At 41.0% G+C, this 27472-nt stretch overlaps 1 protein-coding gene across 1 annotated transcript; it reads left to right on the top strand.

Annotated features, from left to right (window-relative positions):
• Positions 1–29: 29 nt before the first annotated feature.
• On the top strand, positions 30–26867 carry LOC141768505 (uncharacterized). The gene is made up of 19 exons (XM_074636834.1): positions 30–238; positions 1008–1109; positions 1866–2069; positions 2244–2338; positions 2435–2644; positions 3906–4019; positions 4853–4996; positions 5185–5277; positions 6942–7160; positions 10125–10217; positions 11784–11865; positions 12705–12784; positions 14057–14514; positions 16001–16047; positions 17920–18047; positions 18134–18251; positions 19911–20095; positions 22224–22370; positions 23605–26867. Exons 1-19 carry the CDS (start codon positions 145–147, stop codon positions 23716–23718), a joined length of 2727 nt encoding a protein of 908 aa, XP_074492935.1. The 5' UTR covers positions 30–144; the 3' UTR covers positions 23719–26867.
• Positions 26868–27472: the final 605 nt, after the last annotated feature.

Raw genomic sequence — 27472 nt, 5'->3', positions numbered from 1 at the left:
GGCCGCTCGTCCAATGAGCCTTGGCCATCTGTGCAGGGCTAGTCGCTGTTGAAATACTCAGGTTACATCTCCACGGCTTTATTAGCTCACTTCACCTCCAAACTTCCCTCTTCAGCTGCCTGGTCCCGGAGAGAAGCTGCAGACATGAAGCTGTTCGTGGCGATCCTCGCAGTCTTTGCATCGCTATCTGTCACTGTTGATGCCACCGTCTACTTCAAGGAGCAGTTTGCGGATGGAGGTGCAGTAACTTACAGCCTGTTATAATGTCTGCTTGTCCTAACGTGATGGGTGAATGATCGTGTAGTGGAAATGGAAGTGTCTGCCTTTAACACTCTCAGGTGGTAGTTTATCTTCAGTATCTGGTCTTTTAAAGAAAGATGTTCCTTAAATAAGCTCACTGCATTAATTTAACCCATCACTAAAGGCCAGGCCACGTTATGTCTATTAGTCCACTCACAGATCATTATAGCTTAAAGAAAACTGTCTAAAGTAACGATGCTAACGTTAAATCCATGTTTTAATGTTTTAAAAATGAACGGGGAATACCAGATTATGACATGAGTTGACATCCTGTTATCTGAGTCCAGATATTCTTTCACTTTTGATATTGCACTGAACCGTATGGTGGGCTCTCATATGAGATCCAGCTGGTCTCAGAGCTGTTCCTGTTCAAACTAAAGAGTATATGACTGTCCTCAATGAGCCCAACCAGTTAGAGAAAGCACAACTTCGACGAGAAATGTAAAAAAAAAAAATAATTAAAATATAAAAAATAAAGAAAAAACAGTATTCGTGGTGAAATATTTATAAATGAGAGACACTCCTCCCCACCAAACCCCTCTCAAAATTTCAGCATTTATTGTGAAATCGTCTATATATTCAGTTCAACCGGTTTGCAGTATGTGTGTGGATCAGAAGCAGTAAAGTAGATGCATAATGTGGTGTAGTAATATTGTATGAGCCAACAGGAAACAGCAGTCAGTAACCAGGTGATTGTTGTGTTTCAGATGGATGGAACAGCCGGTGGGCCGAGTCCAAGCACAAGTCCGACTACGGCCAGTGGAAACTGAATGCTGGAAAGTTCTATGGGGATGCTGAGGCTGATAAAGGTAATTATTGTGTAATCTGTCATACAGACAATTGATGCAAATATTTCAAATACCTACAGATTGTGTTCAATTGTGCAAATGTATGTAAATGAGGTGACCTGCTCTCAGTACAGCCACTACAAAGAGAAGGAATTTCCCTGTAAAGTATGTGCTGAGATTAGATCCAGAACTGGAACAGCTGGAATAACCTGTCAGGGGCATAAATTAGCCTCTGAGCCCTATTAACACCCCTGACTCCCGAGTCCTCTGTGCTGGAATACTCCGTGGCCCCAGGCTTACTCTGTGGTAATCTGATTAAACACATTAATTTAGAAAAAATTAATGTGGAAGCACATTAGAAAAAAATAATGTGGAAGCACTGTAGAAAAAATTAATGTGAAACTGAAACTATATTTTTGTCACAAGGCCCCACAAGATCAACACTAGTCATGGCAGTTGACAGTGTACTTTAATGATGTGTACTCCTAAACAAATATTCAATGGAACTGCCTCAAACCAGTTCATACACAGTAATCCTGGAACTGTTCAGGCTCCTGGAGTCCTGTGGCCTTGGAGCAGGTCAATGTGCCCAGCTGATGCAGGCTTGGTTCTATCTCTATCACACAGAGACAATTCATGATTCCTTTAAATTAGAATCAAACCATTTCTACAAGAGGAAACTGCAGCACAGTCACAAACAAAAGCCATGAATAGCTCAGAGCGCTTGTTGCTCAAAGCCGTTAATTCCTTTTTTCCCCTCAACTGTACCTACACCAGGTATCCAGACCAGCCAGGACGCCCGCTTTTACGCCCTGTCGGCCCGCTTTGAGCCCTTCAGCAACGAGGGAAAGACCCTGGTCGTCCAGTTCACCATCAAGCACGAGCAGAAGATCGACTGCGGAGGCGGTTACGTCAAGATCTTCCCCTCCGACCTCGACCAGAGCAACATGCACGGAGACTCTCAGTATTACATCATGTTCGGTGAGTCATGCTTGTCTTGCAGAGGCACCGAGGCCTGTGTGAGGAGAGAGCACTTGAAAGGATGCTTGATGCATTTTCCTGATATGTTATTTTTACATTCAGCTGTTTTGAAATTACCGTGCTTCCTCATAATGTTAAATGAAGTAAATAACATAAGATGTCCTGTGACTCCAGGGCCTGACATCTGTGGATACAGCACAAAGAAGGTTCACGTGATCTTCAACTACAAGGGCCAGAACCACCTCATCAAGAAAGACATCAAATGCAAGGTAGCTATGAAGCTTAGTGAACATTTTAGATTTTTTTGAACATGAGTTTAAAGATTCTTGCTCACTGTAAATCCCCTTTACCCCACTTCTCTCCAGGATGACGAGCTGACCCACCTGTACACACTCATCCTGAATCCAGACCAGACGTACGAGGTGAAGATCGACAACGAGAAGGTGGAGTCCGGCTCCCTGGAGGAAGACTGGGACATGCTGCCCGCAAAGAAGATCAAGGACCCGGAGGCCAAGAAACCCAGCGACTGGGACGACAGGGCCAAGATCGACGACCCCAACGACACCAAGCCTGAGGTAGGAAATCCCGACGCCGGTCTTTGTACTGGGATAGTAGGAAGCTGGTTTAAAATGACATTATTAAACCAGCTTCAAAGAACACAAAAAATCCAGACTTGTCAACACTCTAATCTGGACTAATCCGTTATCCACGCACAAAGAACGGGGCCCAGGGCGTTACTCAAAGTTATCCAGATCATTCAGTAAACCAGATTCTTGGTTTCTTTTCAGACCCAGCTCACATCTTTTAGAGGCACATAGAGAAAGCCCTGAAGCATACCCTGCTGTAGCGTCTACTTTTATTTGAAACTAGCGACTGAGGCCATAAACTCATGTTTACAATGTTTACTGAGGTCATAAATCAAGAGAGAAGTAGGGTCAGGCTTTTAGGCACTTCAGCATTGGCTTCACTTTTCAGACCCGGAGGTTTCCCACTGTTTGTGTTGCATAAGTAATCATCTCACATCCCATTGACTTTGAATCCTGCTAGCATAACGTTAGCTTTATGATAGCTTATGGTCATCAAGGTCTCGTGAAACTCTTGATATTGAAATGCTAGACAGAAGAAATGCAGCATCGTGCTAAAGTCTGCATATTAAACATTGCTCACGAGTTATAACGGTATATTATGGCCAGTATCGAGTTTCTGTGCTGAACACTCTTTGTTAGACAGCCTGAACAGTGAAATGTCACATTATAGATGCTAATAGACTCGCACATCTTAGGAACAGTTGTCAAACTAAGTTGCTGTCTACGATTTCATTGCTAATCTGACGATAGAATCTGGTTTAGTGGTCTTTTCTGAGGACAGTTTGGGTGGGTAGAGTGGTTCATCTAAAGGGAAATCAGCTTTATATAACGGTCACATAGGAAGTGTCACGTTTAGGGAGAAAACGCGTAAATACTACTTCACCGACTCCACGTACTATGTGCAGTAGGTTCCCAGTTGTCCCAGATGTGTCAGGCTAGAGAAGGGCTGTGGCCTGTCAGGTTCCTGCTCAAAGCACCCTAAGAACTTCAGGAGCAACTAGTGCAGATGTGATCATTTGAACTTGGTTCTTTGAACACAGTTGGAAGTTCAATTACTTAATAATGGATGATCTTATCTTGACTAACAGTGAGCTCTTATATTGAAGGGAAAAAAAGGCAACTTGAGTAGAAAGTCAATCAAATCAAGCTAGTAGTTACAGTACACGTACAGAACCAGGCCACACCTCTGCTTTATGATGTGCACTATGTTATAACTTCAGTGGTTAACTCTTTATCTGCTGTCTCCCAGGAATGGGACAAACCAGAGACCGTCCCCGACCCTGATGCCAAGAAGCCTGAAGACTGGGACGTGGACATGGACGGAGAGTGGGAGCCTGCCATGATCACCAACCCAGAGTATAAGGTAGGGCTGTTCTAGCTGAGGAGCTTTTATAGACCAATGTTTCATCACCATTTTAAATTCTTTTTACCGGTGTTTGTGAGAAGAAATTAATGTATTTTTAAGCCTTGGGTTAGGGTTAAGGCCTTTACGCACCGGACGTGTGATGAATAAACCATACGAAAATGCAAAATACTCGGCAGCGAATATTTCACATCAAAAGTGTTCGTACCTGCGGCGATGCACATTTGCGGCAGTTTTTCACTTAAAGGTTTGAATAGATTCGCGCAGGCAGAGGACCAACTACTGGGATCCTACTGACCAAGAGCATCTGGCAGCCGGTCTGAGCTAAATTGTTTCTTTTTAACGAAATAAATCTGAGTGAATTTGCCTCTGGTAAACAGCTACGCAGCGTATATGTCTAGGGCTTTTATTGTGAAAGGTAAGAACAGAAGGCGTGGATGTGGTCTGCGCTGCCTTTGTTGAAAGGAGTAATAAAGTTTGTCGTCTTGGTTCGAACTACGGAGCCTCTGTGTTGTTGTACACTGTAGTGTACGTCATGAATATGTCCGTTCCGCACAGCGTGATTGGTTGATATCTTTATTTGTGGTGCGAAAGCTCTGAAAAATCAACCTCGTTTTGGAAAAAGACTGTTAGAATAATCCCGTTCTGTGAAAGTACCCATGACAAAAACAAAAGTTTGAAAAGATATATTGACGTGCGAATGATTTGCCCTAAAAAAAACCACCCCCAGTGTGTAAAGGCCTTTGGAGTAGGGGGGTAATACATCTATCATGGAATTGGTCTAATAACCAGTAGCATCCCTAGTCCTAACCCCTCATGTGTGGTCTTTGCAGGGCGAGTGGAAACCCAAGCAGGCTGACAACCCCGACTACAAAGGAGCCTGGGTCCACCCTGAGATCGACAACCCAGAGTACACCAACGACGCCGCTATGTACAAGTTTGATTCCATCGGAGTTCTGGGCCTGGATCTGTGGCAGGTAATGATTATCACTCACCCACTGAGAGCTGTAATAACTGAGTCACCGGTCCTAAGTTTACATACAGACTTGTTTGGTGCTGAGTGATTAAAAACTGATGATCAAGTTGAGTTGAAACGAGATAAGAATAATTATTTATCTGGATTCCTTGAGTGAACAATGCTAATGCGTTTGTTGTCTTTGTTCAGGTTAAATCTGGCACCGTCTTTGACAACTTCCTGATCGGTGACGATGTCAAAGAAGCAGAGGAGTTTGGGAAGGAAACCTGGGGAGTTACTAAGGTAAGACTGTACTAAAAAGTAGAGCCCGTAGTCTGTAGAGCCCGTTATACACTACACTGTGTGTTCTAGGCCAAACAAGACAATATCTTTTATTAACAATTCATCTGTTGATTTGATTTGTTTAATTAGCTTATGTGCTTAGTTTTTTAATAAATTTTTTAAAGACCTCTTGCTCACCTGGTAGAGCATGCACCCCATGTAGGCCGAGTCCTCGGCAGCAGCCCGGGGTTCATTCCAACCCGTGGCCTTTTACTGCTCGTCATCCCCTCTCTCTCGCCTCTTTCCTGTCATCCTCCAGCTGCACTAATAAAGGAAATTAAAGCCCCAAAAAATACTCTTAAAAAAAAAACAGAACAAAAACAGTTTACAAAACAAATGCTCATCACAAATACCTGGAGGTATCTAAAAGTGAAGAAAAGCAGCCTAAAGTTGTCGCCCACCTCTGCAACTAGGTTTGAGTCCCAGTGGCACTACTTCCTACTTCGTTGGTTCTGCTCCACCGACTTGTACCAGTTGTTCGGGGTTGTTGCCTGGTGAAGCACATCAAGAAGCCATAATTGTTAGTAGTAACAAGGAGGGCAATTTGATCATTCCAAATTCTGACAAAAGGCATTAAAATGGAAAAATGTCTGCTTTCAGAGATGTGATGGCCTGCTAGCAGGTTAAGCTAGGTCTAGGTCACAGGCTAACTCCTGGGATGACCTGTTGACGGGCCTGGCATCTCTGTGACAAATCAACAAATCAGTGGCTAGTATAGCTAACAGGACGGCTCCAGTCAATGTCTGTGGTCGTCCCACGGGGAGCCAGCTGTAGCTCAGGAGGTAGAGTAGGTCAGTCATTAAACGTGGATCTCTGGCTCCTTCTGTCCACATGCTGAAGTGTCCTAAAGCAACACTAGAGCAGACAGTTACCATGGTAAAAAAACAAGAGTAACACAACAAATCCCATGTACTTCAACGTCCGCTCCTTTTATTACCGTTTGCATTCTGGTTTTTGTTATGAAGTTAAACAGCTCATAATTCCCTCTCTAATATCTATTTTATATTGCTGTGAAAACATCTGCATCAAACAACTGGATTTATTCAAGTTTCTCACCAAAAACTACATTTTACAAGATTACATTTTAACACATCGTGATAACGTTAGAATTTACCATAGCCCAATGCGAATTTTACTGAATAGAGCCTGAACACATCATAATGTAAATCAATGGCACCTCCCGTTAATGTTAGCTGTTAGCAGCCGGTAAGCAGCACAGTCCTGCACGGAGCTAACAGCTAACCTTAACTAGCTCTCGTCCTGCTGACTTCAACACTGATCTGTTGTTCATTATGTAGCATTACCAGGGAGAAAATGGGGTGCGTCTTCTGGACGTGTCGATAGCGAGTTTACTGCGTCTCAAACACATTTTCTGTCGTCCCTGGGATGACGGTACGCCGTTAGTCTCGAGCCCTGGTGGCACTACGGTACTGTAGAGAAACTAGTACCGTCACATTTTCAGAATTTTGGCATCGACTTGGTACCAACGTATCGCTTCTCGTGACATCTCTAACTTGAATCAAAAGTGTCTTGACATCCAAATCCCTGCGTGTGTTTTGAGAACCGTATTCAGTATCGTCAACCTGTTGAAAAGATGAAAACAATGTGTGTTCTTTGCCCACCAGGAACCAGAGAAGAAGATGAGAGACGAGCAGGAGGACATGGACAGGAAAGTGAGGGAGGAGGAGGAGAAGAGCAAGAAGAAGGACACTGAGGGTGAGGAGGAGGAAGAAGAGGAGGAAGAGGGCGAGGAGGAGGAGGAGGAGGAGGAAGAGGGCGAGCACGAAGAGGACACGGAAGAGGACGCCGGGACAGAAGAGGACATCAAAGAGAAGGACGAGTTGTAGAGGAAAGGGACGCGGTTGGCGGACTGCTGTGTGCTTCTCTCTGCAGGTTCAAACCAACGACAGCAAATCATCAGAAAGCCCTATATGGACTCTGGCCTTTCATACGGCAGCCTTTTATTCAGGTGTAGGGGCGGGGGAGGGGTGGAAGGTGGGGTCAGGTCAGATTTATTTTTTATTGATTCCCTTGTTGCTTTTTTTAGCCTTGAAATTAGAGAAAGGAGAAGGGGTTTACGTGTTGTTTTTCCTTCTGTTTGTGTGTCTGCTTCGGTCGAGAGTGTTCTAATTTAATGTGATTTACTGAACGGTCCCCACGGTGTGTGAGTGTGTGTGCATCCTGCAGTCACTCACAGAGCCAATCCTTCTTTCATATTGCCTTTGTTGGGATGTCCAGTAAATCGAGGGGTCCGTCTCTGATGTCTGGTTCATGCACTTTTCTTTCTCCTGTGTGATGTAGTACTGTCTGTTTTTTAAGTCATAATTTATTCAATCATTGCATCGATTCCCTGAAAACAACATGTCTGATCCCAAAGCTCTGATTGTGGGTGTACGTCCTTCCTCCAACTCGGTGTGTGTGTGTGTGTGTGTGTGTGAGAGCGAGACTGCATTAGACAAACTGTGATTTTTACAATCGCCATTTTCCTCATTGTTCTGTCCTGTGGGTGCACACTGTTCAGTTTCAGTGAATAAATTGAAGCCTCTCTCTACAAGCTGGCGCCTGTTTCCAGTGGTAGTGGTCACTCTTATTTCAGTGTGGTGTGAAGGAGCTGTTTGACAGGTGATAGAATAGAGTGCTACAGGAATGAGTCCAAAAACCCGGAAATGAGTTCGCATTTTATCACCTCCGGTTCCCTCATCTGGAGGTCAATGGGTTTTTAATTAGATGCCTGAAATCAGGTCTGTGGTTAACACAAGCTGAAGAGAGTTTAACGTCAATAAATACTGAATTTGTGAATTTTGAAGTCTTGGTGTCTTAAAAAAGACAGTTTCTAACAAGTGGCTAAATGAGACTACTAAAGGTCATCGCGCCGACTCGTCCTCCTTTACAGCTTCGTTGTGTATACTCGCGCCTGTGGTGTAGTTCGTTTATAGCCTAATTTTAGCTTTTTACTTCTTCCGATTGCATTCACAATTCAAAATAATCATAAAAGTGGTGTCATTTTTGGAGATTATCTTTCTGAACAAAACGTATCATAAACGTTTGTTTGCCACAGAGGTTATTTTCTGCAATAATGCAAAACCCAATGGACGCTAACTTCCTGGTTGGCCATCCCTAGAGCACTCTGGTGGCCAAAGCAAACCTACAGTATCCACCCTTCTTTTTACTGGGGTGTTATAAAATTTGAACATACTGTAAACAACTTTTATACCCTTGAATAAGTTTATTCTTGACCATGGGACCTTCAACCACATCACACAGCTTTCATCAGCAAATTCAAGTCAGCTCAGATGTCATCACTTGGAAACACTAACGTCGGTCATGTGATAACAGGTATTTTTGTATGGGGAAGATCTGTCTCTGGCATTGGATGTGAATGTCCTCGTTGATCTTTCTCCAGCCATCCACTGACTTAAAGTGAGAGTAGGCAGATTGAAGCAAATAATAATTACTACTACATCCTGACAGTAGTGCATGAGACAGGTAGTCTGAAAAAAATCATGAACCCTTGCAAAATCTGTTTAAAAAACAAACAAACTTTTCCCAATGAAGTTAGAAGTTTCTAATTGAAATTGTGAAATATCTGATCAGAGAATAAGTACACAAGTTTACGAATCTGCCCAAGCATTTAATATCAACTTTCTAATACTTGACACTTTTTGATACTTTATGCTACGGACTCATTTTGGTCAGTCCTCAAAGAGTAATGAGATTACATCTTTACCACAGGACAAAGTGAAGCGTAGAGTCTGTGGAATGTGACAAATGTCTTAATTCAAGCCAACAAACTAGTCACCCCGGTTGTTCAAGTTGACAACTCGTCTACCCAGATGAGAAAAATGGTGCCCTTTGTATGAATTCATTCATTCATCATGATGCAGACACACAAAGAAGTCTTTAGGTACGTCATGGTTGGTGTCTTTGCTCCAGTGCCTGCTGTATGCTTGGCTTTACCACTTAGCACACGTCTATGATAGTGCCATAATCCAAGGCAGGTACAGTCATTTAAAGGCCCACCGTAGGTTTTAACCAAAGTATCTGCTACAATGGAAACAGAAATTGAAAAATACTTATCATCAGCACCTCTGTTCACTAATATTTGACTGAGTTATGCACAGTATGAGATGGTATGATTAAGATAAGTTTGTAATAAGTAATTGAATAACTGAATGTGATTCTTAAAGGGAAAGTCAATTGATTTTACACATAAAGGTCAGTTTACTCATCATGGTCAGTACTACAGTAAAAATATGAATCTGATATAAAAGATGCTATTAGTTGCATTATGGGATGTGTACTGTGGAATCCTGGGTTTTTGTTTTAGATGGTTTTTTTCATGTCATTTGCTTATTAGATCATCTGTTTATTTGTTCTATTGTTAAATCAATAAAATTATGAATCATAAAAAATAATCCTGTTTTCGGAACCCATACAAGGGACCAAAAGTCAGGATATCCCTGACTACTGATACTTCTTCTTGAAAGAGGTTGAAAGAAAAAGGTGAGGGGGTCAGATAAACCAAGAACATGAAGAGATGAACTGGACGAAAAGATGATGACACCGTTTTATTGACTCATTTATCTGCGCTCTCCAACAGTAGGGGTATGTCCGACAGCACTTGAAGGCGGCAGCGTGTAGTGCCTTGCCTCCAGCGGTAGATGGCGTCCTTACCCAGCCTGCTCCGCGGCACTGAGACAGCTGAGTCACACATACGTTTAGACCAGACCTGATAAATAGATACAGATACAGTACTGAGCCACAAAAGAGCCGCTTCAGACGAGAAACTACACTGAATCTGAGCCCAGCTGCCTCTGACACTGCGTGGCAAGATGCTGACGATAACACTGAAGACGCTCCAGCAGCAGACGTTCAAGATAGAAATCGACCCAGAGCTGGCGGTGAGTACCGGTAGAAGTTAACGGGGCTGAAGTAAACACGGTCGGTCAGGCCGGGAGGGCTGTCATTGTGACTGGAGCATACATCCGGGCATCTTAGCTACTGTTGACACACATATTATGGCTGCTCAACTCTTTACAAGACATTGGCGAGTTATTGTGCTCATTTTAAAATGTATATTTACGCACATGGGACAAATACGCGGTCAGAGAAGTTAGTAATTGAGCAGGAGCTGAGTGACTGAGTTCATGTGAGGTAATGTGGCTGCAGTTAGCCCGTGGAAGACCGGAACTGAGCAAGTTTTCCTTCAAAGTAAAAGCCTAACATCTGTAAATTAATTACAAGCGTTTCAAAACACACCATATACTGTACTCTCTATAAAGAACATCGTATCTATAGTTATGTTTTAATTTGCTAAACAATACAGAACAGATGTGTAGTCTGTTTGGCTCTTTTGACTGTTTCTTTTCGGTATTCCTAAGGGGACACTATATGAGCGACATGGAGGTTTTATATTGAAAACCCCGACCGGAAATGGTGTTTGTGCTTTGTTTGAGCTTTACAGTGTTTGACTTGTTTCAGGTCTCACCATGAATGACGATGCAATATTTCCAACCTCCTCTCTGTAGGAATGGGAAGGCTGATTAGTAAATCTTTGTTAAATAAAAGAGAAAATACTTTTTCTATTTTTTTTCTATTCATATAATAAGTAACATGGAGTACTTTATATTAGACACATTGAACTAATAATGTTATCTGTGAAGTGTTATGACCATAACAGTCATTGGCACTACGCACCAGTAAACCTCTGTAAATTATTAGGATTACATGTTTTGGCTTAAAAAAAACCCCCTGAAAATATTGTTTTAATGCAGCTCTGTCATTACCAAAAACTGCTGGTCAAACATCCATGTATCACTGTTACATCTCTTCTCTCTACCACTACTCCTTTGGTTTGATGTTTATTTTGTACATTAGTTTATCTGTTTTCACTCTCTGGTTAGATGCTAAACTCTATTTGGTTGTACTGGTACTTCTTCAGTGCAGTGACAATAAAGTTGAATCTAATCTATGTTAATCTAAAACACACTGGCATGATCACTGCACTTGAAATGTTTAACAAATATGGTAGCTTTGGTGTCAATAATTGCAAGAATGTGTACTGATTTAACCTTGTTATAATTCTCCCAATGAGTTTTTTAAAATGTATTTCTGTAGATTTGACCACTTACACAAACAGAAATGAACAGTAAAACAGTGATCCATATTCAAATACAAATAACAAAGGAAACTATACTTACAAATTTAGATTTTTAATACACAAAAAATACACTCCCAGCCTTAGTGCACAGACAAACAAAAAAGGACCAAAAAAATCCCCCTTCTCTCTCCATTTACTGAATATAATACTTATTATATTGTTGATTAGACAGAAACCCTGGTATACAAACTGCCAACTGGCTTAATACAGGTTTTATTTGAATACAGATTTCTCTAATTTTCATTTAAGGAGCTGTTTCAGTAACTGTGCCATTAATATCAAGGTTTCTTCTGTTGATGTTCATCAGGTGGCAGCCCTGAAGGAGAAAATAGAGAAGGACAGAGGAAAAGATGCATTTCCTGCTGCAGGACAAAAACTAATCTATGCAGGTGAGCCAAAGGATGACTTAAACAGAGATACAGACAAAAAACACACGTTGAATTATCATATTCAGTTATACAAGGGTCCTAGAAAATGCTTGGTTTGTTTAATTGGCAAGTGTTTGTTAAAATGATATATGAAATCTGGTGAAGGAACGCCAAGTTCCGGTCTGAGACCGAAAGGTTATTATGGAATTTTTGCCCAATGATGCCAAAAATATACTGCCTACTGCCACTTTAAAGGTACAGTGTGTAGCATTTAGGAGGATCTATTAGCAGAAATGGAATATAATATTCATAACTGTGTTTTCATCAGTGTATAATCAGCTGAAACTAAGAATCGTTGTGTTTTCGTTAGCTTAGAATGAGCCGTTCATATGCACATAGGAAGTGGGTCCTAATGTTTCTACAGTAGCCCAGAACGGACAAACCAAACACTGGCTCTAGAGAGGGCCGTTCGAGTTTTTATGTTACCTGAAGGCCACCGTAGTTCTCTGACACGCTTGGAAAGGGAGGGGTGAGCGGAGAGGTATTCAGTTGGTTGCAATCTGCAACCTCACCACTAGATGCCACTAAATCCTACACACTGGGCCTTTAAAAATGGACATCTGCATATATGAACTGTTCAGAGGTCAAACAAAAAAAGTGCTTAAAACCTCACAGTACTAGAAATTGCTATGTAGGATAATAGCTTATCCACTGTGCACCTCTGATATGTGCAAACAACTTACTGTCTTATGTTTGATTCTGTTCCATATTTTCCCATATTGAGGACTATCTTGAGCTTCTTATTCAAAACTTGTGTCATAAATCTTTTCTCATTTGTGATTTCTGCTTGAATGTCACAGGTAAAATCTTAAACGACGACACCCCGCTGAAAGAGTACAAAATCGATGAGAAAAACTTTGTGGTGGTCATGGTTACCAAGGTTAGTGTCTCTGTGGATTGTTGTTTTTTTAATAGACAGTCATGTCGTACTCCACTCTGCTGCTTTGAGATTTCTTTTAACAGAAACACTGTTTTTATTCACTCATTATTTCCAGTCTTTTACCTTTCTGTTTATGGTTGCTATTAAGCCAACGTCAATGGTACTCAACACTTCCTCCGTAGACATTTCACATTTCCAGCAGCTCAAGGTGCATCCCATTCCTGGAATTTATGTAATTCAAAGACTGTTTAGGGACCCCAGTATGCAGAAATATTCAAACACAACATTTTAGAATAGGAGACAATAACACATTTATACTGCATGCAAAAAAATGCATGGTTTTTGCCCCAAACTGCATGTGATTATCATAAAGTGGGCATGTATGTAAAGGGGAGACTCGTGGGTACCCATAAAACCCATTTCCATTCACATATCTGGAGGTCAGAGGTCAAGGGACCCCTTTGAAAATGGCCATGACAGTTTTTCCTCACCAAAATTTAGCCAAACGTAGCATTATTTAGCCCTCTAACCATGACGTAGTTGATACCATTCCTTAGGTCGTCTATTATCTGAAGTACGCCACTCTCATGCGTACTCTCATATCTCTGCTCGTCACCCCGGCAAAATGACAAACGAAGACCCGTGACTGTGACAATGTGACATGACTCTATTGTTGTACAGATGGAATTAGTGGTGTGCCATTATTTGAATACCAGCTTTTATTTGAGATAAGATAATACTGATATGGAAAAATAACTGGGAATGTACAAACTTAAGAGCCAGGCCTAGTTGAGTGAGATGAACAATGCAGTGCTGCTACCTATTTACTATTACTAGTGTAATTCCCTCTACACCTGCACCTACAGGTGGTTCAAAATGCAGCAACCAGGTTATTAACCAGAACTAGCCATCGGTCTCACATCACCCCTGTTCTGGCATCCCTCCATTGGCTCCCTGTAAAATTCAGAATCAACTTTAAGATCTTGCTAATTACATTTAAGGCACTGCATGACCTCGCCCCCCAGTTACATTACTGATCTCCTTGTTCCACCCCCCGCATCCACATGTGTGTTTGTCTGTTTGTGTTTGATCTGTTTCTCATTGTTTCTGTGTTTCATATTGTAATGTTTCCTTGTTTTTATCATTGTTTGATGTTTCATTTGTGTGAAGCACTTTGTAACGGTGTGTTTTTGAAAGGTGCTATATAAATAAAGCTTTACTTACTTACTTACTTACTTACCTGTGGTCATCAATTCTCAAATGTGTTTTTAGCCTAAAGCAGCCCCTCCTCCACAAGCAGCCCCTCAGCCAACTCCCCAACCAGCTGCAGCTCCAGCACCACCCCCAGCCTCAGACCCAGCACCGGCCTCTGGCCCAACACAAGTGCCCTCCACACCAACACAAACAGAGTCTGCACCCACACCTGCCCCACAGTCAGTGCCTCCCTCTGAATCCCCGCCCCCGGTCCCAGAAAACACCCCCCTGGCTTCTGTTGAAGCAAAAGCAGCTCTGGACTCCAACACAGCCCCAGACTCAGCTCCGGCTGCGGCCTCGGCTACAGATTCTACTCCAGCCTCTGCCCCGGCTCCAGCTGCTGAAGCTGTCCAGAGGGACCCGGCCCCAGACCCCGCAGACCGCCCCACCCCTACTACTCAGCCAGAAGAAAAGCCAACGGAAGACCCTGAGAATGAACCGTCTGCCACTGCACAAGTCCACTCCACTGCTTCCAGGTTGGAGAATCCCATGTTTACTTACACTGAGAGTTTCATCCGTTTTCCGACTGTCCAAGAAAACCTGTTTAAAATGTCCTATGTTAGGAAACCTGGGTTAGCTAGGAAAGCTTGTGTTGTGATCATGGGAACCTGGTTTAGATGGTTCATTTCTTTTGAACAAGTTCAAATGGCATAAAAACTCTTAGCCGTTGCTTTCTACAGAGAATCAGGATTATTGTGTCTTTAACAGAGAGCAAGTTGCTGCGCAGTTTAAATATGCTGTTGCTGCTGTTGCTCCATCATAAAACAGCGTAAAGGCATAGTCACACATGCACAAAATTAACATTCACCTCCCATTCACTTCCATTCTATGCGAGTGACGGGGCAAAAAAAAACATTGATTCGCTTCCAGTTGCGAAGCAAATTCACATTTGTGAGGCGAGTGGCCATCGCCTAACGAGGCGATATCCGCCTGGCAATTCACCAAAGTTGAAGTCCAAGAGAATGCGAAGATGCAAATTTGCTTTGCAACCGGAAGCAAATGTTTTTTTTGGCCCCGTTGCTCGCATAGAATGGAGCTGCCCGAGAGGTGAATTTTAATTTTGTACATGTGTGACCGTGCCTTTAGAATTTTTAGCCATGCCAGCGACTGAAATATCTCAACAAGTATTGGAAGAATTGCTTTTACATTTTGTACAGAACATTTATGTTCCCCTCAAGATGAATTGTAATAATCTAATGCCATATGGGAAATGTTAATCTATCATACCAGAGGCTTAAAATGATCGTATTTTGAGGAAAATGATGGTACGTGAGCCATAACCAAGAGAACAAATATGTGTAAATGTGTAATTTTACAAAACACGTATTTAAACGACTTCTTGACATGCCGACAATTCTACCCACATTGGGATTTTTTTTCTTTTAAAGCAAACTGACATAGCTATGAGATTGTGGAAGGGGGGTATGTGTCCATACGTCCATCACTCTAACATTCTTTGTAATAGCCTTTATTACAAAATTAATTTACAAGACAGGAGGGAGAGAGAAAGACAGCCGTGATCGCGTGTCCCGTTCATCAACATCTTAGCCTACACCAAGCACGTTAAAAGAGACGCGTAAACACAGACGTGTGATCCATATTTTGCTATCCGGAAATGAATTAAAATGAGACGGCGTAGACTAAAACCAACTACCAAATGTAAGCATCACAAAATGTTCAAATTATCGTATTTTGACACTTTATGGCATTATTGATCGTACATCGTAAAGAGGGCAAAATATCATACAAATAGTTTTATAATTATCGTACATCTGGCAACACTGGTGAGCATTAAACCTGCTGAACATCAGCATGTCAGCATTGTCACTGTGAGAATGTTAGCATTTAGCCTCACAGAGCCAGGTAGACTTCTTGTCTTTAAATCAGATTCTAACTGTAATTATATGGACTTTGGTATGTGGATTTACTCTGGCTCCTTTTCTTTGTTGATTTCTCTCAAAGCCTCGTTGATGAACTGGGTCTCCTTGAAGAAGCAGCGTCAATACTGGGTAATATTTCTATGATTTTTCTTCCCTCTGTCATAAATGGAAAAAAAATACCACTGCGTTGCTTATATTGCTTTGGCTTTTTACTTTAAAGGTGTTTTTGATACAAATTTTATGTAGATAATAATTAAAAAATAATAAAACATCCACAGAGCTTTTAGAAAGGTGCCGGATAAAAGTATGGCTTTTCTTTTAATTAATATGATTGGATATGAATCATTTAAAAACGTGCGGTTCCCACTTCTAACAAGGCTTGTGAGCCAATAGTATAACAACGTTGGTATCACGTGGTGTGTCTGTGTCGACAGTGATCCAGTTGCCAGTTTGTGTGGAAATAACAGATAAATGTCTGATTTTAACACTGGTGTCTCCATCAGGCTGCACAACATGTGAATATCTACCGTGGCAACAAGTGACAACTAACGTTAGCACATATTAGCTGTCTTAGCTTAATCATCCAAACAACAATAACCCATAAAATTACAATTCAAAACAAAATCAACAACAACTACCAGCAGCCATAATCCTTACAACCTAAACTAATGTGTTGTCACCCTCAATCCCTGAGGAGCTACGCTAGCATCTTAGCATTAGTGACAGTTGTGTCCAGTTACCTAACATTATAGTTCCCTCAAACAATGTATACCGAAGATGCACATCAGAGGGGGTTTAGAAGTGGGTGGCCGACCAAACCAGAGTTGGTGATTGTTGGAATGACTCCACTGTTAGAATCCGCTGTTAGAACAGCTGATCTCCGAGCTGAAACTACGGCAGCGGGGAGGGGGTGTGCGTGCCGTGCTTAGCTGTTAGACTGTGAAAGGAAAGGGGGGGATTCATAACTTATTTCGTGGTAGTTTCATGTAGACCACTGTCTTTGAGCAAGAGAGAGAGAGGCCACATTTTTCATTATCACATTTGATCGCCCTGTTAAGCAGGTAGACCCCACCCCACAGGCGCATCAGCTGATTTGCCCGACGCCCTTTTCCAAAGCGTTTTTGAAGCGGCCGTGTCCTGCAGCGACGTGTGATCAACCCCTATGTCTACCACAAAAGATTCATCACTGGACATGACTCTCTGTCTCTAAGTCATTCGACTCAACCATAAAATATGTAGGTTGTGCAACGAACTGGCAACCACTTGTTGTGAAGTGAATGCAATGGAACAGGGGAGGGAGAATACAACATCTAGTGGCTGAATGTTATCGATGTTATCAATAGCACCTTTAAACCTTAGTGCCCGGTTGGTAGATTGAATGAACTGGCTAGTATGACATGTTGTCCAACCACATGGAAAGACAAAGTGTTGCTCCCCGCTGCATCTCGCTGCCTCCCTGATCTCCCAACAGCGCTGCGCCTTTTGTGTTTCTTTAGTCTCGACACAATGAATTGTCCAAATGGGACAGTGTCTCCTTGTAGACATTGATGGTATTGGTTCCCAAACCTTTTCACGTCAAGGATCCCTAAACTGACACAAATTAGCCCAAGAACCCCAATGTGATAAGATTTTTTCCCAGGGTCCCCCATCTAATCGTTGTTTTTTGTTATTACAGAACGTGTATTAAACCCTTGACTAAAATAGTCAAACTTTCTGTCATCGTGTTACCTATGGATAGAATTATAGTGAAAATAAATGATTCCCCTTTTGGCTCGGGGACCCCCGGACCCCACTTTGGGAACCACTAGCCTAAGACACTGGCCATGTAATTGTCAGATGCAGCAGGCCTAATTCCACCCACATAAATCGGTAGGATGTGGCTCATGGCTGTTTGCATCGCCCAAAGCTTGACGATAAAATGTAGTGCCAAAAATATAGAATAAACGTGCAACTAATTTGGCCTCCTTTGTCTCTGTCCTACCTCTCGTGTTGTTTCCACAGTAACAGGTCCAGCCTATGAGAACCTGGTGTCAGAGATCATGTCTATGGGTTACGAGCGGGAGCAGGTAGTCGCTGCACTCAGAGCCAGTTACAACAACCCAGACCGAGCAGTGGAGTATCTGCTCACGGTGAGGACGTAACCAGCCCCTCTGTTTTATTCCCAGCCGCCTGCCTCTGTATTCTAGAGTGTGAAGTAAATGTTTATGAACTGCAGGGTATTCCAGTAGAGGCCAGTGATCTGCCACCTCAGGAGCCGGTTAGACAGAGTGCTCCATCCAACCCCCCAACCCCTGCTACAGAAGAACCACGGCAGCCACCAGCAACCTCAACCAGTAAGAGCGCACATTTATCACCTCTATTTATGTCGACTTTTACACTATATGTTAGGGCTGTCAATTGATTCAAATATTTAATCACGATTAATCGTAAATTAATCACATATTTTTGTATCTGTTCGAAATGTACCTTAAAGGGAGATTCGTCAAGTATTTAATCCTCTTATCAACATGGGAGTGGGCAAATATGCTGCTTCATGGAAATGTATGTATATATTTATTATTGGAAATCAATTCACAACACAAAACAATAACAGATATTGTCCAGAAACCCTCACAGGTACTGCATTTAGCATAAAACAATATGCTCCAATTATAACATGTCAAACTGCAGCCCAACAGGCAACAACAGCTGTCAGTGTGTCAGTGTGCTGACTTGACTGACTTGCCCCAAACTGCATGTGATTATCATAAAGTGGGCATGTCTGTAAAGGGGAGACTCGTGGGTACCCATAGAACCCATTTACATTCACATATCTGGAGGTCAGAGGTCAAGGGGCCCCTTTAAAAATGGACATGACAGTTTTTCCTCGCCAAAATTAAACGTAACTTGTGTTGATGCATTAAAGGAATTAGTGGCGTTAAAACAAATTTGTGTTAACATGATAATAACGTGTTAGTGCAAATAATTTCACAATATCTGTCATTTTTTTATGTTGTTAATTGATTTCCAATAATAAATATATACATACATTTGCATAAAACAGCATATTAGTCCACTCCCATGTTGATAAGAGGATAAAATACTTGACAAATCTCACTTTAAGGTACATTTTGAACAGATAAAAAATGTCTTTCAGTGTGTATATTATAATCTTATATATAATCTAATTTTATAATAATTGTCCTGGTCCAACTATATTCAGCGAGGCTTTGGGATTGGCTGCTACCCTCATACATTTTGCTACATGAAGCTTTTTTTTATGAAAAAAGGGCCTCTAATGGAAGTAATGCTCATTCCTCCTGGGGACTGTAGGCTCTTCCCATTGGCTCTCAGAACTCAGATCCCCACGAGAGAGCTCTGCAGTTGGACCATTCCCATTGTGGGCGATGTTGCAAATCAGTGAGCAGGACTGCTTCATGGCAACGGTGGATATTTATTTGATTTTAGCACCAATTTGATTAAGTACCTTGATTTGTCAGATATTTAATACGCTGAACTATTCAGAAACAGACTTTCCCTTCTGGTTAGTTTGTCTCCCAGAAAATGGACTCTATCACACTAAACAATAGGGCTAAGCCAAATGCTTCGAGGCTTCAACCGTTGCCATGGTAAATAACCTCCAAATCAGTATTCGAATGCTTCTGTTTTTTTTTAATATAAGTATGTACTAAAAAATTAAATATAAATCCCAAATGAGTCCATCAAATAATAAATAATCCCACCATATTATTCATATTCAACATTAATTATTATTAGTTATTCACAGACCGATATCGCTGTTTGTTGTGTGTAGAGGTACATGAGTGTACAGTAGTGTGGCAGCGGGACAGACAGATAGAAGAACATGTCAGCCTGCTGCGTTGCGCTGCACTACGAAGCTTCAAATACCTTTGAATATATCTCACCGAACCTCCGAAGCCCAAAAAACAGTATTGGGGACAGCCCTAGTAAACAACAGCACACCAGCAGTAACCAGCCCGTCCTCTCCCCAGCAGGGCCAGTGTCTGGCAGCCAGCTTCCCTCTGCTGGCGGAGGCTCTGTCTCTACAGGGAACCCTCTGGAGTTCCTGAGGAACCAGCCTCAGTTCCAGCAGATGAGACAGATCATCCAGCAGAACCCGGCCCTCCTACCGGCCCTTCTGCAGCAGCTAGGCAGAGACAACCCGCAGCTGCTGCAGGTACCGCACCAGCACACTCACCACGCTGCACCGGGTCTCTGACAGGGGCTAAAGTTGCTCTGTTTTTCTGTTAGTAAGATATTTCAAAAACGGTTAACATAGCAGTAAGAGAAGTAAGTCTGTGAGCCCAGGGAAAAGTATTATTTATTATGATTTTTTCTCTTTATAATCTGGCAAAATTGTGAGTTATTTTTCTCATAAATTTGCCACAGTAATCTCAGAGAATATCCAAGCTTTTTTCTCGTAAATTTACGACTTTCATCTTGGAAATTCAGAGTTTTTTTTTTTCTGTATATTACCCCCCTCCCCATGATCTGTAATTTATTTTATTTTTTTACCTACTACCTACAGCCTCAATACGTGGTCGTACTATTGAATTTAATCCCTCACTATATCCAGTGGAAAATTTTTGTTATGAAAGCATCAACACTCGATAAGAAAGGAATATTGTACATGATATATCTATTTAATTCAAATACATAGCAACCAAGCATATATTTGAATAATATTTTGCAATTGTGACCAATCTAGTAATGCTACAAAAGTCCAGTGGTGTTATGAAAGTTTCCTCATGTGCTAGTACTTAAGTTCAAATTTGAGGTACTAGTACTTTACTTGAGTATTTCTATTCTCTGCAACTTTATAATTATACTCCACTACATCTCATTGAAAATCCTGTATCTCCAGATGACTTGATGCTGAATGTTTGTGATAAACTGAAGGATGAAGTGTTCCTTTATGAGTTGAGAAAATTCTCCTACTTCTTCAGCTAAATGAACTTTAAAGCTTTAAAAAGCCTCTTGGATCAGCTGGAAAATGCATCGTCACATAGCTGAAAACAGGGCTGCTCTTTTGACACCATGAAGAGTTGATTTTTTTTTAGAGATATGTGGTTCTCACAGGACAGCAACGCTACAAACATATGATGATTTTATAGAATATGATGCATCGCTGTAGATTAAACCAGCCAACAGTATATAAAGGGGTTAAAATTAGCACAGCCGTAAACATCTACAGCAGTAAAATGCAACATGCACATTAATGCAGCTGTAATATTAATCCAGAAACATCAGATATAATAATAAAACAATGACAGGGAACATTTTACTGCACAATGAATGAATACTTTTACTTTAAAGCATCAGTAGGCCAGATTGGAGCAAATATGATTAAAAAAAAAGTTATTTTTATAAAACGGTCGCTATATCATGACAGTAGTACATGAAACAGGTAACCTGGAAAAAATCATGTTCCTCTGTGTCCTCCGGTGCTCCTAACGACCTCTGCAAGATTTCACAGACCGGAGGAAAACAAGCAGTAAGAGCTGATCTGAGGTCTGCTGTCCAGCTTCTGTCTATGAGAGCCGGCTGTCAATCACTCGTGAACTCCGATCAAACGGTCAAACTAGGCAGCGCTGATCAAATATGAATCAATATTCTGTTACTGTAATGCCTATTTCTCTCCTCAGATGTTTTCAGAATCATCTTGTAGTGCACGGTTTAGCTGTAATATGAGAAAGTTTGTGACCCCGTAGCCATTGTGAAATCCGGTGAAGGAGCGCCAAGTTCCGGTGACCGGAGCACAGCCAATAGGAACGCTCTCTCTCAATGGAATGACCTGTGATTGGTCAAAGTCTCCTGTCACGGGCTAGATGTTCTAAAGCCTGAAAACAGAGCCATGAGGATGAACAGAAGTCTAGTTATCTCTCAGAACACTTGAATTACAATATGCTGAAAGGTTATTATGGGATTTTTGCCCAATGATGCCAAAAATATACTGACTACTGCCACTTTAAGTACATTTAGCTGATAATACTGACATACTTTTACCTAAGTGAGGTTTTGAATGCAGTACTTTTACCTGTAGTGGAGTATTTTTTACAGTGTGGTATTAGTACTTTTATTTCATTAAAGGATCTGAATACTTCTACCACCACTGCAAAAGTCTGACCAAATACATCTTCAAAATGATGGACGTCACCATGCTTACCATGTCTACTGTCTACTGTTTGAATGGGTAGCTGATCAGTAATCATAACCAGCTGTTCTGTATCATTTGTGCTAGGTACTGGGAACTTAAATATTAGCTAGATTGTAGTATTTATGTTGTTTGTGTGTATTACTTGCAGCAAATCACACGGCACCAGGAGCGTTTTGTGCAGATGCTGAATGAGCCACGAGGTGGAGACACGGCAGGGGAGGGGGCTGAGGCCCAGGGGTCCCCACAAACCAACTACATCCAGGTCACCCCACAGGAGAAGGAGGCCATTGAGAGGGTCAGTTACCAGTATCTGTATCAAAGGGTAATTTCAGTATTTTTCAACCTGGACCTTATTTCCCCATATTTTTGTGTCTAAGTGACTAATAGTGACAACAATTTCTGAAACTGGTCCAGTATTGAGGGAGAACTCTGTAAGCGGCAGACTTGAAACGAACTACGATTGCACGTGAGCAGCGTCAATGTAACGTTATATTCACTTAAAGTGCTTGTTTTTGCGTCTGACAGGCTCAGATTGTTATTCTAAGTGTGTGACAACATTATTGAAAGGACCCTACCCTTTCTCACCTTTCTCTTGATCCGGTCTGGTTGTAATTGTGTCCAAGTCCCGCTCGAGGAGAAGTCTCATTGTGAAATCTGAATATCTGTATACTCTGGCTCAAATAAAAACATCGAATTCAAAGACCTCATCCACATTGTGGAAATCATCTAAATATTCAGCCATGACATTATAAATCTTTTAGATAACACTAAGCTACACATTCTGTACTCCAACACAACAAACTGTCTGTTTCCACCATGGATGTATTCCACTATTCCACCGTTGTATTCCGGCAACACGTCACCTCGCCAGATTTCACAACGAGACTTCTCCTTGAGCGACTCTCTGTCCATAATGTCAGACACTTATAATAACAATCAGAGCCTGTCATGGCAAAAACAAGCACTTTTAGTGGACGTAAATGACGGTGCCAGCTTGCCCCAATAGGATTACATTGCAGCCCGTTGAGCAGCTGCCGTCTACAGCGCTCTCCCTCAATACTGGATCAGTTTCAGAAATTGTTGTCCCTATTAGTCAGTTAGACACAAAAACATTTGAAAATAGGGTCCAGGTTGAAAAATACAGAAGTTCCCCTTTAAGTTCCATTGAATTGAATCTGAAAAAATGCACAAAATATGATCAAAATAGGGTGAAATTTACTTATTAATGGTCTGCTAAAGCACGTAAACCTATGATAAAATATACATTTTTCTTTTCAACAAGAAAAGTTTTGTATACTGAAGTGAGTATTGCTCTATCTGTATTCCTCCTATTTTGATCAGAGTGTATGGTGTGCAGTCATGTGACACATCATTGTGTAATGAGCAATTACCCCTGGGTTCCAGTTATATCCTGTAGTGATGTGTTTACATGCATGTGTAAGTGTGTGTGCCCTTACCAGAATCGGTCTCAGACACAGCGGTACTGGTGTGTGTTTGTGTGTAACATGAACACGTGTGTTGTGTTCCAGTTAAAAGCGCTGGGCTTTCCTGAAGGCTTAGTCATCCAGGCTTACTTCGCCTGCGAAAAGAACGAGAACCTAGCTGCTAACTTCCTGCTACAGCAATCATGGGACGATGAGTAACCGACACATCACCTGACACATCACCGTTCAACGGAGTAGACGACAGCCCCACACGAGGTCCGCCATGGAGGAACGAGAACAGAAGACGGAGAGGACAATTCTTTTAATGCCATGTGACTGTGGTCTGGTGATGGGGGTGATGATGATGATGACGTGCTGTTCAAAGTTAGCTGTGCTGCTTCCCCTCCATTCAGCTGAGATGATCATCATAGAGAGGCGAAGTCCCTCCCCTCCCGGTGGACCCCATGGGACCTTATTTCGGAACAAATATGTACGGTAGTCAACGGAGAGGCAAGACAGACAGTCAAGACGGTCTCAGTTTGTCTTAGTATCATTTAGTTTTGTGTGAAACCGCCCAGTGAACTACATCTCTCGTCTCGTACTATGTATATCACCAACACTAACCTAGCTATGTTCAACGCACAAATGAAACGTTATCTGACCTGATGTGTTTTATCCAGCGACTCCTGGTCTTTTTATCAGCCGGGAAGAGAAAGAAGGATCAGACCCGTTGCTGGTGCGAGTCCATCCCAGTACGTAACTTTTGGATGTGTAGTCTTTCTGATTACGTATTTTCACAGTCTGACACTTCAACTGCGACTTTCTTGACTTGCAAAACGATGTTTTAAATTGATAAACATCATATGCGTGATTCAAACAGGATAAAAAAAATATATGTGTCTCTCTGTTGACTACCGTTCATATTTGTTCCAAAATAAGGTCCCATGGTGGTCCACCAGAAGGGGCGGGACTTCGCGTCTCTATAGCAGCTCAAACTGAGCTGTGCCTCACTGCTGCTATCATTACTGCCGCTGCTTGTGCCGAGTGATCACACTGAGAGAAGTCACGCCAGGAAACACTGTCAACAGTCTGCATCACCTTCACAGGCCAACAGGCTCACGCACTGCCTGTACAACAGGTGTTAGACTAGTGTATACACTACAGAATGTATCTGTCGTGAATATATACCATGGATGTATAATAAAAACTGGGAGCCAGAAAACTTTTTGTTGGCGTATGCACCAGTCAAGCAATTCTTCTCATACTGAATAGGCGCTTTCTTGGGGTCCAGTATCCAGTTCTTATAACCCATTCATGATATGTACATGATAAAAACAACATGTGCATTTGCAAACCCTCCATGTTGGGTTTACCTGAAAATGTGATGCAAACTGTTGACTTTACTGTTTGAGAGCTAGCATTGCTTTATATTAAAGTTCAGGTCTGATCATTTAATTTATTCTGCTTCTTTTATCCATGGTAAAAAAAAAGATCCCAAACACTCAGACTCCAGATAGCAAAAATTCCGGTGGATTTTGACCTTTAATTATTAACCATGCAGATGTGGTTCTATCCAAGGAAAATTAGAAAATGCTGCCGGAGTATTTGAAACTTTGCCACTTATTCCTGCCAGAAAAGAACAACTTGATGAAATCTTAGGCTGGAAAGTCAAAATTCAGTCATTTTCTTGTTTTTGTCTTTATTTTTTACTTAAAAATAAAAAACGTTGACTTGGTATACATTAATTTTGAGGGAAGTCAATATTTCACTTTTTGTCTTGTTTTGACTTACCGTATGTAAGACAAGACATTTGACGTAGTATTTAACTATTTTGAATTAGTATTTAAAGGAACAGTGTGTAGCATTTAGGAGGATCTATTGGCAGATATGGAATATATTATTAATAGTGTTTTCTTTAGTGTATAATCACCCAAAACTAAGAATCGTTGTGTTTTTGTTACCTTAGAATGAGCCCTTATATCTCCATACGGAGCGGGTCTTCTTCACTGCTTCACTGATTCTACAGTTGCCCAGAACGGACAAACCAAACGTAGTTCTCCAACACGTTTGGCAAACGGGAGAAGTTTCAGTTGGTTGTAATCTGCAACCTGACCGCTAGATGCAGCCAAATCCTACACACTGCACCTTTTAATCATTTTTAATTAGTATCTCAGAAGTTTGACTTTGATTTCGCATGTCTTTTATTATTTTGACTCACCACAAGTATATATTTATATTTATTTAAATTATTCTCAACTTTTTTGTTGATCCTATTTATTTATTTATTTTGGCAGAAATGGGCTTCCAAAAGCAAAGTTTCGTAAAAATCAGTCACAACACGTTGCACTCCATTTTGAACATACAATGAATCAGTTGTGCAGTCACAGTATATTATGATTATTGTTGTCAAGATTGTGTGTGCTGTGGTATTTAGTGGGAGAAGAGAGCACACCCAGATGCAGCACTTGAATTGTCATTTTGTTCTTTCACTGTGGAGGGTTTGTTTGTTTGTTTGTTTGGTTGGTTATTTTGCAGATGAAGGGATTTGAAGGTTGATTATGATGTGCCACATAGCATGCTTTGTGAGCTAAATATTTGACTTTAAAAAGGAAAGTTGTGTTCTTCTTAGTATTTCATTAGCTGGAATGATCAAACATAGTCCATTTCCTACGTTCACACTATCTGCCTCTGTTCCATTTGTCTCATATCACATCTTCTATGCATCTTAAAGCTGTACGAGTTTGAGCCATTGCTCCTTCATGCCTTATGGTTGTTCAAGACTTGAACGTTTTTCATTTTACAAATGGGGTTATAGTTTACAGGTAAGTGTTTTGGACATTTCACAGACGAGTGTCCTAGGATTGGTGATCATCGTTATGTTTTTAATTATTGATAATTAATCCGTTATTGTTTCTAAAGTGGACTAAAGGGAATTTGAATAAGTGCTAGAAGCCAAAACAAAATATATATTTTTTTCAGCTTTCAGCATGTCTCTCCTTTTACTTCTCTTTATTGTGTTTGAACTGGAAATGACTGGAAGTTTTGTATTATATTGTAAATGGGGTCTACAAACTTTGGGGAAAAAGGCACTTTACTGTGACAAATGCTGTTCTGTAGCTGTGAGGGGTTGTTGGTTGCATGCGATTGTTACAGAGTTATTTATAGCATGGCAGTGGGTTTGGAATGATGAAACCACCAGTGTGGTGTTGCTCTGATCTCAGTATATCTGTTGTTTTACCCATTATGTCTTTTTTTTGGATTTATAAAAACATACTTACAACTTTAAATACACCTGTTGAGGATTTGCTGAATAGTTGTGAAAAACTTTTGTTAAAGCATTGTGTAAAATAAATGGCTTTTACAAAGTGGGTGAAACAAGGTGATGTTTTTTCATGATCTCAGTGTAAGCATGAATGCAAGCCTCACATATTATATATTCAATTTTTTAAACCTCGGTGAGGAGACTGGTGGTGGGCCCGCGAAACAGTTGTTTAATAATAATGTATAAAGAAAAGAATTTGGAAATAAGTTTGGGGAAATAAATATGAGGTGAAATGCAAAGGGAAAAATTGTGCAGAAATAAATAAATAAAAAATAAATGCAAAAATAAATAAATACATTTAAAATTGAATGAAAATAAATGCATAAATAAAAGTGAAAATTAAACGAGTAAATATATAAGGGATTTAATACAATGACAAATAAAGAAGCAAATTAAAACAGAAATATCAATTTATGTCACATTGTAGCCATTAATTAATTAATGGCTACATTTATTTTTAAGATTTTGACGATATTTAAAGACATTTATTTATTTATCGAGTGATTTATTTATTTCTTCTTTCTTTTAAATTTGGCAGGTTTTGTCCTCCATAAGTTTTAACTGATGATGTAGCGAAGCAGTGAAAGCGTCATATTTACTGAAGTAGCCGAGTGTACATGCATCAGTGTGTATCGTGCCTCCAAACATCAG

The sequence above is a fragment of the Sebastes fasciatus genome, chromosome 5, assembly GCF_043250625.1.
Source record: "Sebastes fasciatus isolate fSebFas1 chromosome 5, fSebFas1.pri, whole genome shotgun sequence".
Classification (NCBI taxonomy): Eukaryota; Metazoa; Chordata; class Actinopteri; order Perciformes; family Sebastidae; genus Sebastes; species Sebastes fasciatus.
The sequence above is the reverse complement of the archived record's forward strand: the minus strand, read 5'-3'. Positions and strand labels throughout refer to the sequence as shown.